We start from the raw sequence: 14,923 nt of genomic DNA, 5'->3' as shown, positions 1-14,923 counted from the left end.
CAGCCTAGTTATAAATCCATAAACAGCTCAGATATTGTAGAAAAGGGTTATACACTGCAGGCAACACACAAATCTACTTTGTTAAAGTTTACAAATATGCCTGGCTTGCAAAGTCAACGATAGAGAATAACGCTGTGATTAAGGGACTCCTTGTACCGACTCGCATTTTCCCTCTCTTTCCACTGTTGGGCCCTGTAGCACAGTCCAGACGGTATCCGAGTGGGTGATGGAGGTGTCGGTGATGACTGGTAAAACTCTGAGGAGGAGAGGCCTTTTTGATATGCTTCGGGGAAATTTATAAAAACAGCAGGTAGGGTACTAATAGGGCCTATTTAATTATCATTTAGTTTTGCCACAAGCCGCGTAACAATAGCGAGGGTCAGCGTGCAGGTTAAGATCTAAAGGTTATTGAATTTTAAATGAAAGATGAACAGCTGTTACAGAAATAACATTACACCATAACAACCACCAATGAAATCATTAACAGTCTGTGAATTAAATTTGCTTCCTTCCCATCCTCATTATTTATTATGTGGTAGACATTTGTTTTAGGGTTTATTACATTTTTGTTAATTTCTTCACTGTGCCATTAGCTATTTTCCCCCCATTTATGTAAATGTGACCCACATTAACCTTTTCTTCCCTGGTGCCACGTTCCTATGATGGAAAGGAAGACTGGACGGCAAGGAAATAATTTGCAAATCCCACGTGAATTTCTTTTGCAGAAAAAGCACACCATAAAAATCGGTTACACCGCCAGCGCCGTGCCAGATTCCATGTTAACGAAACTTCCTCAGATCAATTTTCAACACAAATTGATCTCCTGAGATTTGTCAGTCAGTTATGGGCTATGATGAGTGAGTTCTTTTAATGTGTTGGCTAAACTGTTTGGTAAAGGTTGACATTTTACTAGTGAAGACGGCAATACTCCGCAGGATTACATTAAAGAGCTGCTTTCCGACAGTCGCTTGAAGATACTTACCACTGATGACTTGTCCAAACAGCTCTTCTGGAGTGTCCCCAAAGAATGGCACGCATCCAACCAGAAATTCATAGAGGATAATCCCCATGGCCCACCAGTCCACTGGCTTCCCATAGCCCTGCCTCAAAATCACTTCTGGTGCAATGTATTCAGGCGTGCCACAGACCTAAAAGATGATTGCAATATTAGAATAATTGGAATATTAGACATGAATCAAAATGAACACGATGGCTAAACACCAATTAGGTTGCCCAGAGTGCACCTGCTCAACCACATGGGCAGAGAACTTAAGAACAGCAATTATTAAGTCAGTATCCATAACCCCAAAGGCAATGAAATATTTAAACAGCAAAAAAAGGAAATTTAAATGCCGCTTTAATGTTAAACTATGCATAACGTGCAATTTCAAATTGAGGGTCTGACCCTGTTTGGTGGTTCTACTTATTCCACAATATTAAAAACATTTTTAACGCTTAAAAGAATGATGCATTCTTCATCTATTGCCACCAGAGATAGTTTTAGTATTTGTATGACCAAAATATATTCACATCCTGGTTACTTTATCAAAGCCTGACAGTTGAGATGTGTTTACCTTAAGTAACTTTACAATGAACAGATTGTGGGCACATGGTAATGAGGCATGCTTAAAGGGAAATGGGCCATGGCTGGGATTTTAGCACCCGGGATTGTACAATGCATCATGAGTTTCATGAGTACTCTACTGAGACTCCTGAATTCCTTACAAAAACAGTTTTCCATTTGTCTCTCTCACATTCTCACTTGTGCGCAATTACATCGTTCGTCTTGCTAATAGACCATAATGCTGGGGGAGGAATGCGGAGGAACGGACAGTTCAGAGAGGCCCAGGGAGAAAAATGGAGGCAATTTGCACTTTATTAAACGTAAGGCTTATACAGACATCTAGACGCCCAGCACTAATGTGAAGCTGGCTTATACAAGTTGATTCAGAATGTCGCTGGCAATATCGTACTTTGTATTTCCCTCTAGAACTGGGCTGCGTGCAAGCTTACCTGTTTGTCCAGGAACTCTCGAGCATCCTTCTCGATATGACCTTCATAAAGATTGGTAGTCATGCTCATTAGTCCCACCTTGGATAATCCAAAATCTGTCAGCTTTATGTGCCCCATGGAGGTGACCAACAAACTATGAAGCAGAAGGACACATATTTGCTTTTAAGTTCTTTTCTTTTTTTAGCTTTCTCCTTCCCCTATCAATTGCTAAGTCTATTTAGTGTAGAGGTATCAATCTCAATATAGAACCCAGCCCGGGAAGAGATGAAATCACAAGAACATATTACACAGGGGTATCTGGCTCATGAGTGTAATTCACAAGGGAGGGCCAGACACTGGGTCCAGCTAATCTTTGTTGGGAGCGGCCACATACAGTTTCATTTATAGGTCTGAACTCTTAGAAAAATTCTAGTGTGGGACTCTGACATCTATTTTCAGCATAATAAAACAATAAAGGATTGATTACCAATAATCCCACGTCAATCTGTCCAAGGTTTAAGTGAGACATTAGATAAAGAACTTGGACAGAAAAACGTACTATTGTTTAAGATTTCAACTTACGGCTCGAATTTAAATTTCTACTTATTAAGCACAAAATGTAAATTTCTTATGTATGCAAAGGATTCACATTTGACAGCTTTATGAATTTAAATTAAAAAAAATTCATTTTAAGGGGAAAAACCAAAATTTTAATTAATTTAAAAAATTAAAGAAATAGAGGAAGTATAAAGAGAAAGAATATCTACTGGAAAGAAATATTCCAAAGTTCTAATCGTTGTCTTTGGTAATGTCATGAATGAATTTTTAAATTTTATTTTATTAAAAAAATTGTTTTTATTTGTCTTGAGAGAGACAGAGAGAGTGTGAACACAAATGGGATAGGGGCAGAGAGAGAGGGAGAGAGAATTCCAAGCAGGCTCTGCACTGTCAGCACAAAGTCCAACGTGGGGCTTGAACCCATGAACCGTGAGATCATGATCTGGGCCAAGACCAAGAGTCAGACGCTTAACCTACTGAGCCACCCAGGCGCTCCATGAATGAATTTTTAAAAATCTTTTTCTGTACTTCCAAATTTTCCGGAATGAGCATGAGTTAATTTTATATAGTTCTCAGCACACTTAGAATCTTTACATATTACACGTAATGCTTATAGAGCTGTCTGAAATTAGTGGAGAAAGCATAAAAAATTTAATAAATGGTGTCAAGATGAATAATAGTCATTTGGGGGAAAAAGTCTATGTGTATCTCAAAGCAGACACTAAAATGAACGTCACATAGGTTTAAAACTTTTACATTAAATGGTGAGATAGTATATAATATCAAATATATCATCTTGGAGTAGGGAAGGGTTATCTAAGTATATAATACCAAATGCAAAAACCATCCAGAAAGCAACTAGTAGCATTCTATGATTCAAAACTTAACATAATAAAAAACAAACTTTTAAAAATTTAATTAACCCTGGATTTATCATCATCTTTTTCTTTTGTTCCTTAGAAGCTATTATTATAAGCCCCAGAACCTTTAAAGTACTATATAAACATTACCATATATACTGCCAAAATAAGTCATATGGGAACATTACAGGACAATTTTAAAATGCGCAAAGCAGCATTAAAAGAAAACATTTTTATAGACATAAGAAAACTTTCTGCATGGTGTGAAAAAAAAGATCTGTTTCCTCAGTGTGCATACTTGTCTGGTTTCAAATCCCTGTGTACAATTCCATAATTATGTAGATATTCCAAGGCCAAGACTGTCTCCGCAAAGTACATCCTTGCCATGTCAACAGGGAGAGGACCCATATTCTTCATCAAGGTAGCACAGTCGCCTCCTATAAAACACAGACACAAGACTTAGCAGGTATAGTATCAGCTGGGATTGAAGATGACCATCAATGCAGATTATAAAATAGCATCTACCCACAGACACAGTATACCAAGTTCCTAAGTGGGGACTGTGCAGAGTATTCCCATTTTTAACTAAGATGTGGTGTGGATAAAAAACATAAACATAAACATAAGCATAAACATAAACATATATATATTTTTTAAGGCAGCAGTTCTCCTAAGAGCAGATCTGGCTTCAAAGTGGAAATGAAATTTGAAGAACAAGATACACCAGTATAAAGCATGGGTTCTGGAATTAGGCTCCTGGAGTTCAAATCCTGGCTCCGTTACGGGTGGAGAGATCTTAGGGAAGCTAGTCCTGGCACCCTTCTCTAACATCATGACAGTAAGACTGTCATCCCTTGTAAGATTATTAAGTAGATTACACGAGGTGATATATGCAACAAATTGAGAACATTACCAACACTTATTAAATGTGTGATAAATGTTAGTTATCATAACCACAACGAAGGTTAGTAAGGCCAAGTGCTGGTGTGTGTGGGGGTGGGGGAAACAGGTGGAAATCAGGCACGCTACGCTTTTGTCTTGTGTCTACTAGTAAAGTATCTAGTAAGTCTCCCACCTCTTGGGTTTCAGTTCACTCATCCGCAAAATGAAAAGGTCGAACTAGATGATATTTAATGTTTCTTAGAATTTTATAGTTTTGGGATTCTGCTCAAACAATTACAAGAGCTTAAATTAGATGCTTTTAAAGATTGTTTTGGCCTTTCCTCATCTCTGCCTTTTATTAACTTTGTTTATCTCAATAAGTCATGGCCAAACATGCAGAAATTGAATGTAAAACTGATGGAAAGAAGAACATTTAAAAAGTAAACCATAAATGTCAAAAAAAGGAGCGCTAGATTTTCTTGACTTGTATCTCCTTTTCCCCTAAACTCATTTTTAATTTCATACCGTAGACCACAAAGAATGCATTTTTAATTCATTCTTTAAGAAACTCAGTGTCACGAATGATTTTATGTTATGTAATGAAAGTAGGTAGGAAAAATTCCATCACCTATATCCTAACTGTAATGACCAATTGAGAGGAGGTAGTTAGGATTAAAAGCTATTAAAAAAGCAAAACCACCGTTTTCCAAAAAGCACTAATTTTCCCTTTGTTATAGTAGAGCAGGCATTTTACAAGCAATTATCAGAAGATAACGACTGGGAAGACAGCCATCTCAGTGCCTGGCTTCAGTTCCTAGGTGGATACAACCACTGGGTAGCACAACAGGGAAAGCCTCAGCTGCACAAAGGAGCAAGCAGCTTCTGGATACAGGGGTCACGTTCTGTGTGTCAGAGGCTGATGTACCTTCCACATATTCCATGACCATGCAAAGGTGGCGCCTTGTTTCAAAGGAGCAGTACATGCTGACAACAAAGGGATTCTCTGCAAAGGTCAGGATATCCCGTTCCACAAAGGCCTGCTGGATCTGGTTTCGGAGGATGAGGTTCTGTTTATTGATCTTCTTCATAGCAAACCTCTGCCGGGATTCCTTATGCCGAACAAAGTAGACTGCCCTGAAAAGGAGCATAAGAGTTGGAGTTCACGGGAGGTGAGGATGCTTCTGGGTACAGGAAACCACGTGATCGTCAACATTTTTTTACATTCACAAGGAAGTTGGAATTCAGCTCACACAAGCTATCCTAGCAGCTACATACATTCCATTCCAAGGCAAAAGCTTACAGCTAGGTTTATTTATTTCTTAATCTTTCAATAAAGGTAATCGGCTGTACATAAGGCACCAAATTCGTCTTCATGGCAAGGATGGAAATGGACAGTTTCCAGAGTGAGCTATTTCCCAATAGGTAGCTGATGTTTTCAGTTTTTCTACAAACAAAATTCAGTATTTAAGTCAGAACAGGAAAAGAATTAACAAAAGTACACACATACCATGACCTACATCTTTTTTGGCGTTAGATATATGTCATTGACTATATGACTAAAACAATAATTTTCTATATGATACCAATGATATCTGAAAAAAGGACCAAAGCTTCTTAGCGTAGGTGGCTTCCAGTTTGAAGGTAATTTACTCCCCATGACATTTCCAGATAAATGATAAGTGTGTACTAGGTCATAAAGAGGCTGTCCTACAATGAAGAGACCTCAGCATGATTTACACCTATGCCTGTTTTAACAGAAAATTCCTCTCCCAACATAAAAGGGGACCAATAATACACTGCATTTCCTTTCCATCCAACCCATGGCCAAGGTGACAGCCAACTTTACTGTAAAATGACGTTGCACCGAATTTCTGCTGCAAGACTCACTCAAACACTCTAGAGAACCAATTCTGGCTGGGGAAAGACAATGGACTCCCTGAACCTTGATGTGGAACAAACAAGTAAAAAGAGAGGAGGAGGCTTAAAACCTCACCTGGAAATGATGAGCAACAAGGAAAATGTCTTTGATCAGCTCATTTTCTCTTAAGTTACTCCTCACTTGTCATTATTGTGGGAGAATAGATTTGAACTGTTAGGAAATGCTCAAATAAGTAATGATTTACCCAAACAGCAATCATTCACAGTAAAGTATTCCAACGTTTGCCTCCTAAAATGAGGGATTATTCTGAGATGCCTATCCCACTATTTTCATTGTTGCTAAAAAGAGAATGTAAGGGCAACTAGAACACCCTAACTCCCTGCTGAACCAAGATGTCAGGGTAATCCACTTCTGTAAATCTTAGTATATTCAATCTCAGTTTAACTGGTATTCACGCATTTCGCTCAAGTGTGCAACTAGCAAATCGCTTTTCTGTCAAGTATGTGTACGTGTATCTTTGTCTTATTGTATCCATCTTTCTCCTTCACTTGCAAAATCACACATCATTTTGTCTCTGTTCAATTTTTTTTTTCTTTACTTCTTCCCCCCCCCCCCCCTCATTATTTCTTTGGTCTTCTCTTCCTTCCTTCACCATATACAGAAAATCTCTTTTATCCACACCTTAGGTAACCAACCCAAGCAACAATCTAGTGCTGTTATTCCCACTGTATAACAAACGGACAAGGGAGCTGGGCAGCTAACACCTTCCACAGGGGCCATGGGTCTTCTTCAGGACGCCAAATGCTGGGGCTCCCATCAGCTGGGTTTATCTCCACACCTGTTTTTCTGGTGAGGCCTCATATCAGGATTAACTAATTTCAACAAATATTTAAACTGATGAAACATGAGAGTGAAAAGGAAAAGCTTTGTTGTTCATTAAAAAAAAACACACACACACACGTGGGATGCTTTGGAAAGTACTGATAAATGTGTTAAACGTGAGTTACCAAATAAAATTCCTATTTTAGTACGGCTGAGAAGGTTTTCTAAAGTTGACAAAATAATACAAATCTAGATTCCTACATTCAGATTGCTTCAAGTTCTTACGTTACCTTTAAAAGCAGTGAAAAGTGGAAAACAAAAATGATGTATTACAAGTGTGGCTTATATAGGCTATCTTAAAAAGGCCTTATATCAAAAGACTAGTAGGCATGTCTGGGTGGCTCAGTTGGTTGAGTGTTCAACTCTGGATTTTAGCTCAGGTCATGCTCCCCGGGTCATGGGATTGAGCCCTGTGTTGGGCTCCACATTGAGTGTAGAGCTTAAGATTCTCTCTCTCTCTCTCTGTCTCTCTCTCTTGGGGCTCAATGGATTAAGTGTCCAACTTTGGCTCAGGTCATGATCTCACAGTTCCTGAGTTTGAACTCTGCTGATAGCTTGGAACCTGGGTCCTGCTTTGGATTCTGTGTCTCCCTCTCCCTCTGCCCTGCTACGCACTCTCTCTCTCTCTCAAAACTAAGTAAACATTTTTAAAAAAAGAGAGATTCTCTCTCCTGCCCCTCCCACTTGTGTACACACACTCTAAAATTAAAAAAAAAAAAGACTAGTTAATTTACACATATTCAGATTACATTAAATTAAAATGTTTACAGAGTGCATCTTTTTAATTTTTTAGTGTTTATTTATTTTTGAGACAGAGAGAGACAGGCATGACTGGAGGAGGGGTAGAGAGAGAAGGAGACACAGAATCTGAAGCAGGCTCCAGGCTCTTGTCAGCACAGAGCCCGATGTGGGACTCAAACTCATGAACCATGAGATCATGACCTAAGCTGAAGTCGGACGCCTAACCAACTGAGCCAGCCAGGTTCCCCTACAGTAAGCATCTTTTTAAAATGATTTCCTACTCTGACTGACTTCTAAATTAACTAACCAACGACTCATTCTTTTAGGTCAGACTAAAGGCTTTTACAGTATTTTTCTTTTCCCAATACTGATTGGATAAAATCAAGCTCCTCCTCGCCCTCCCCAAACCTTGAGCTTCTCGTAGAGAAAAGCTGGAAGGAGGACAGACAGATACTGAATCAGATATAAGGGAGCACAGAAAATAACCTGGTTTCCTTAAAAATAGAAGACAAGCAATGGTGAACACATATTGTCATGACGAGGAATTTTTGAAACAGAATTTACTTTTTAAAATGAAAATTAGAATTTGAAATGTTGAAACAAATAGTACGTTTAGATAAGCACTTGCCTATGACTGACAGTCAAGTGGAAGACACCTTATTTTCCCTTTCTTCTTCGAGTATTTACTATTGAGTAGCTATAGTGCTGAGGGTCCTCAGACATGATACTATGAACTTCACTTTAGACTGTCACATAGCTGACATTAGATTTTTAATCAACCATCACCATTTCTTCCATAAACAACTGCTCAGCAATATGTTTATGAACAGTAGGAAGTGGAGAAGGAAGAACAGAACTGTCTAAGACTTAATGAAAGAACAAAGTAGCAAGATCCCTCAGGTCTAATTTGACCAGCATCCAGACCAGGTTTCTCAGTGGTCTGATGTGAAAAAGGACTCATATCTTTATTCTCAGATTTGCAATTTGTAAAACTTGATCTTTTTGCTTTCCCTTGCTATGATGTACTTAAAACAATCAGTTAATCCCTAGGGGAATTTACCTAAATCAACTGAAATTAATCCTATAGGTAGCTTGAGACATCACTGCCTCAGGACACACATATCTTGATCAAGTTGCAAAAGTCACCTAGGCTTCTTAATTAGAATTTGCTGTAGCTGGATTTCTGCTTCTCTTATTCAGTTTTTATAATACCATACTGCTTTAGGACTATTACTCTTAATGCTGAAATCTATAAATCTCTTTGTTTAGTAATAACTGTTGTCTCTCATATACCTTTCCTCCTTTCCTGTAAGTTCATATTCCAGATCTACTTGAGTCAGTGGAGAGGAGAGACAGAGACTGAAAGAGACAAACAGCAGCCAGCTGACAGACATCTAACGTCGCTAAGCACAGGTGTAAACCAGCCAAATTCTAACACTGGACTGAACTAATTCAGCCCCACATTTCCTCGCTTTCTTTGAAAAGGCTGCTTCTGGGTCTCTTTTCCTACACCGACCTGCTTTTAAAGCAAGAAAACCCAAGGGGGTGAGGCAACTGTCCTCTGTGAGCCAAGCTTTACTCATTCCACCCATGCAGAACTGAGTAGTGAGAGGGTGGGGAGAAATGGAATCAGAAGCTGATGGGATCTAGAGCAGAATGAATCAGTCCTCTCGGGAGTGTGAATGTCTGATGCGTATAAAATTATGCTTAAGTCTGAGAGGCAATACGTGAATCCGTGCGAGCAGATCTGTACGTGGGAACAAGAGTGCATGTGTTAGAAAAAAGGCTACAAGGAGAGAGGGGTGGCCATCAACCCACACACATGGGTCTCACGGCTCTCTTAGGTAAATGACCCCATCTTTTGAGGAGTAAAACAGACTGATGTGCAGCAAAGTCCGAAAGTAAAGCAAAGTGGGAGATGTCATGCGTTTCAAATTTAGTCTTTAAAAAAATTTTGTTTAAATGTTTCATTTATTTTTGAGACAGACAAAGCACACGCAGGGGAAGGACAGAGAGAGAGGAAGACAACAGAATCTAAACCAGGGTCTAGGCTCTGAGCTGTCAGCACAGAGCCCCAAGCAGGGTTTGAACCCACGAAATGCAAGGTCATGACCTCAGCCGAAGTTGGATGCTTAACCAACTGAGCCACCCAGGTTTGGACCTCGTTTTTAAAAATCTTTTAAGTCAATTTTATTCTTTCACTTTGAAAATATTCAAAGCCGTAATTGAAAAATCCAGGTGGAATCACGAGAAGAAGGCCTTCTATACACAATGAACATGGCTCTAAGTTGTAACAAGAATACTGAGAGAAGGAAAGAGCACTGTTTAGAATTAGCACACCTGTGGCCATCCATGCATCCAAGCCTCTCTTTCCCTACATCTAAATGGAAATAATATCGACACCACCCAGGGCTCTTGCGAGAAGACAGTATATATAAACCAACACGGTGCCTGGCACACGGCAAGTGTTAGCTCTCTACGAAGTGTTAAGTTGGCGTGAAGGGACATCTAACTTCCAGCCAGGGATCCAAAACACGTAACGTGGAAAGAAGGAAACTGGATGGTATCAAATTAGTAGGTTGGCTTCATAACATGAACCGTCACTAAGTATGATGCGGAGAAAACGCTGATGTGTTAGAGACCCTCCTAATGAGAGGGTTAGTTCCCAGGCCGGGCAATTTTCACAAAGTCGAGGCATCGGTGTCACTCTGAGCCATGGATGCTGAGTGGCAGACTGTGACACATGTCAGGGAAACTTCCAACAGCCCCAGATCATCTACCAAGTGTTCCACTGGAACACATAAGCTTACAATCAGCCTCCTGACTGGGTGGACCAATGGGTAGAGCCCCATTCAAATTTTGAACTAAAAATAATTAAAATGAAGGGGAAATCTGTCAGAGATGTAATGAGAGATTAAATCTGAGAAGAGCAAAAGAGGAAAAAAGTTTTGGCTGATGGGCAGAAGCTCCCACAGGCAGCTTGTAAGCCCATTAATGGCTTGGCCTGCATCCTGGGTGTTTAGTGATTCACAGCTTGTTTAACTTCTTGTATATTCCCAGCCATTCCCTGAAGTGTGATATACCTCATCTACTATACAGTGGTTTAATTGCACTACAAATGAGTTTACTCAACCAATTAGAACTCCAAATAGTGCTAAGATATATGCCCAAATTTTATACAAGTGGTGCTTCACAGATCATCTTATTCTAGAATTCCACTGCCAATAAAGTCTACCAGGGCTCAAACCCATAGACTCATTAAATCTAAGTTCAGTCTTTTCCCTAATGAAGGAAGAAATCCTCACATGATCTTGAAAACTAAAACGAACTAAAACCAAATAACAAACAAATGAAACTCACAAACAACTCTATACCCAAATAATTTCCTTAGGGGGACAAGTTTCAAAGGACCGTTGAACAAAATAAAATATTCTAAAAATAAAATATCAGAAAACATTTATAAGCTACATCAGGAAATATACCATTTGCCATAATCCTGAAAATAAATCAGTGAAGCACAGGAAGGACTCACAAATATTTAAGCTCTTCACTAAGTTAATGGTGTGGAAAATATTAGGTAAAAAAAAAAAATCATAAGGAGAAACATCCCTTGTGGCGTAACAGAAATCGCTTTTATCTCATCTGCTCATATGTGTGACAAATGGCAATAAATGTCTATGGGATTGTTTATTGCTCTCCAAATACAGATGGAATTGAGATTAATACTTAATTAAACTAGAGCTCTTGGGCTGTCTAAGATGGATCAGGACACAATATGTGTATTAATTACCCTTCCTGTTTCTAAGGAACTCAGAAGGATCTTGTCACCATTGACCCTACACTGTGAGAAGAAAAGCTTATGTCTATGAAAATGAATCAAGAAAGGGGCACCACAGGGGCACCTGGGTGGCTCAGTTGGTTAAGTGTCTGACTCTTGGTTTCGGTGAGGTCATGATCTCACGGTTCGTGAGTTCGAGCCCCACGTTGGGTTCTACGCTGACAGCCTGGAGTATGCTTAGAATTCTCTCTCTCCCTTTCTCTCTCTGCCCCTCCCTTCCTGTCTCTCTTTCTCTCTCTCTCTCTCTCTCTCTCAAAAACAAGTAAATGAAACATAAAAAGAATTAAAAAAAAGAAAGGGGCACCACTAATGTGATCAGAGTACGGACATCAACTGAAAAAAAAAAAAAACCTTGGTGTGATATAAAGACTAAAGGAAATGAACTGCTCTAAGTTTTCAAGCAGTCTTTTTACTGCAGTACTTGTCTCACAAGGTTGACTGGTGGTGAGACTGCAAAGTACTGGTTAATTCTTAAGTAGTAATGCTATATAGGAGTGTAAATATGTTTAGAGATAACGATTATATATATCCAGAGGTAGATGCGTGTGGATGCATATTTACAACCAGGAGTAGGCACTATGGCACTCAAAACAGTGGAATAAAGGAGGCAGAAACAGGGATTTATATGAAAACCTTCCATGACTTCATAAAGCCTCCTTCTCCATAACTCTAAAATAACTCCAGGTCACTTGATACGTTTTCTTGATGGAGTATCCAAATGAAAAATGATTTTGGCCACACATTATAGCCACCAGTGAAGGAGTGGTAATATGAAAATTCAAGTCCCTAATGACATCTATTTGGCCTAAAATAAATGTGAAGAATACATTACTCAGGTGTGTTAAGATACAATAGAGAGTTTTCTTGAATTACTCACCCATAGGCTCCATTGCTAATCAATTTAATCGTTTCAAAATCACTTTCCCGAGGTTTCCTTTGAAGTTTCAAGGAAGCATTGGAGCTCTTGGAAACAAAATATGGAAGTTAGAAAATAGCTGAAAACTCCAGACAATGACTTTTACAGCAACATAAATAATATTAGCGTGATACGCTCCAGGTTTTTTTTTTAACTTTTTTTTAACATTTATTTATTTTTGAGAGCGTGAGCAGGGGAGGGGCAAAGAGAGAGGGAGACAGAATCTGAAGCAGACTCCAGGCTCTGAGCTCTCAGCACAGAGCCTGACGTGGGGCTCAGACTCACAAGCCATGAGATCATGACCTGAGCCGAAGTCTGACGCTCAACTGACTGAGCCAGCCAGGTACCCCTATGCTCTGGTGTTTAATACGCTGAAGTGCAGTATTGCAGCCAAAGGAACCTGAGAGACAACTTTAAAGATCAAGGTCGCACAGCAGTGCTGATCCACTACTTCTCATGACAGAGCCTCAGTCTCATGTACGTGAACCCCCATTTCCGGGAGATGAAGGCACCAAGCTTTTGAAAATTTCCAAGTTTGATTTACCTTTGTAAACTATTCTTGTTAGCCTCATCCTGGTGTTTTCATGTTTTGAGACTTAAGTCCAAAACGTCAAGCCTTAATTCAGGTTTCAGTCAGCCGGGAAAGAACGGGCTGTTGTGGCTCTACATGAGCTGATGGATACACGAACTCTGGTCTGTCCCTGGCCAGAGAATGTCTGTGTCCTTTCTGCGGTACCTTCTGTTTGGAAAAGATAGTCGGCAACAAAGACACTCGAAAAGACAATCCGTGTGCCTTTCTTTACTTCCCTATCATTATTCTTACGAGGCTTTAAATATCTATTTTCAAAAAGATAGCTCTTTAAATGTTGAGCTCAGGGGCGCCTGGGTGGCTCAGTCAGTTAAGCATCAAACTCTCAATTTCAGCTCAACTTACGATCTTGATCTCCTCCTGGTTTGTGGGTTCGAGCCCCTCACTGGGCTCTGAGCTGTAAGTGTGGAGCCTGCTTGGGATTCTCTCTCCCTCTCTGTCTCTCTCAAAACAAGTAAATAAAGTTTAGGAAAAACATAAAATAAAAAGTTGAGCTCAAAGGAAAATAATAAGCAAAGTGTTATGCTTTAATTCTCTCATACTCCATGTATCTGAGCATTGAGAGGGTGAGCAGTGACAGCCTCTTTGCGTCTGCTGCAGAGCCCAGGATTCCCTTCCTATTATTTTAGAAGAAATCCTATGAGTCTAAGGTACGTGTCACCCTCTCCAAACCGAGGCTGTCATGCACTAACATGCTGTCCCACTCATCTTTTGGAGACTTAGGTACCTAGCTTTCCACCTTCCTCTCTGGTCGAGTTCTCTCACCATCCTGGATGACTTCCGTGTCCCACAGGTAACTTACCCAACACCCTGGCCTCTGGGCTACTTTAGTTGCTCAACCCAACAACTGTTTCTGTCCTCTATTTCCCCTTGGCCTTTGGCTCAAGTCTTAGGTCCAGTCATCACTGTTAACACCCCATCACAGTAAATGTAATTCGGGACAAGGACCATGCACTTGCTCCACTATTCCACTCTGATGGGTCCCCAAGCTTTGGGCTGTTCAAAGCCCACCTGTCTCATTAACTCTTCCGCACCCAGGTGACCTCATTCATGCCCACGGATGATTCCTATGTCATTCAGAACCCCACCCAAAACTATCCCTGAGTGCCCCAAAATTCCACACCATATATATAGTTGCTAGTTTGATGGCTCTTCGTGACTGTCCCCCCCAAAAAAACTTAAATCTAAACACATTCAAAATTGTAATAAATATGATAGAATTAACAAAAATAACTATTGGGACCCCTGGGTGGCTTAAATGGTTGAGCTTTTAAATGGTGATTTCATCTCACACTTGCGAGACTGAGCCCCAGGTAGGGCTCCCTGCTTAAGATTCCCTCTCTCCCTCCCTCCCTCTCTCTGCCCCTGTCCCCAGCTCATAGGCACTTTCTGTCTCTCTCAAAAAACAAACAAAACACCCGCCAACTATCATTTATTTAGCATTTAGTAGTGCGCTGACCTAACTATCTAACACAAACTATCTCATTTAATCTTTTATCTTTTTTTTTTTTTACAGAAGAGGAAACTAGGCACAGAGATTCCCACAGCTAGCAAGAGGTACGGCCAGCTTTCAAATCCAGGCAATGTTACTCCAGAGCCTGGGTTCTTAGCCCCCAGGCAATACAGCTACCTCTCTTTTCTGACCACCCCCAACTTGCTCCAGGCTGGTTCCCAGGATGATGGCATCCTGAAACTGTCACCTGTGCCACTGCATAGTCTCCTGAGTGGCTTCCCCGTGGTCACCCCTGTGTGTTCCCCTCACCCCATCTACTGTCTGGACTGTAGT

At 40.1% G+C, this 14,923-nt stretch overlaps 1 protein-coding gene across 20 annotated transcripts in view; it reads right to left on the bottom strand.

The window, feature by feature from the left end:
* The window catches only part of MAST4 (microtubule associated serine/threonine kinase family member 4), a 565,494-nt gene that overhangs the window by 34,990 nt on the left and 515,581 nt on the right, over positions 1 to 14,923 (bottom strand). For all 20 annotated transcript variants that reach the window (XM_023257117.2, XM_045061519.1, XM_045061476.1 and 17 more), the window contains 5 exons: positions 12,510 to 12,595; positions 5,218 to 5,426; positions 3,709 to 3,847; positions 2,014 to 2,146; positions 983 to 1,148 (listed from right to left, as the gene is read on the bottom strand). In XM_023257117.2, the coding sequence (XP_023112885.2) occupies positions 983 to 1,148; positions 2,014 to 2,146; positions 3,709 to 3,847; positions 5,218 to 5,426; positions 12,510 to 12,595 (733 nt within the window). The remainder of the gene's footprint in view (positions 1 to 982; positions 1,149 to 2,013; positions 2,147 to 3,708; positions 3,848 to 5,217; positions 5,427 to 12,509; positions 12,596 to 14,923) is intronic.

This window comes from Felis catus, chromosome A1 (assembly GCF_018350175.1).
Source record: "Felis catus isolate Fca126 chromosome A1, F.catus_Fca126_mat1.0, whole genome shotgun sequence".
Lineage (NCBI taxonomy): Eukaryota > Metazoa > Chordata > Mammalia > Carnivora > Felidae > Felis > Felis catus.
The sequence above is the reverse complement of the archived record's forward strand: the minus strand, read 5'-3'. Positions and strand labels throughout refer to the sequence as shown.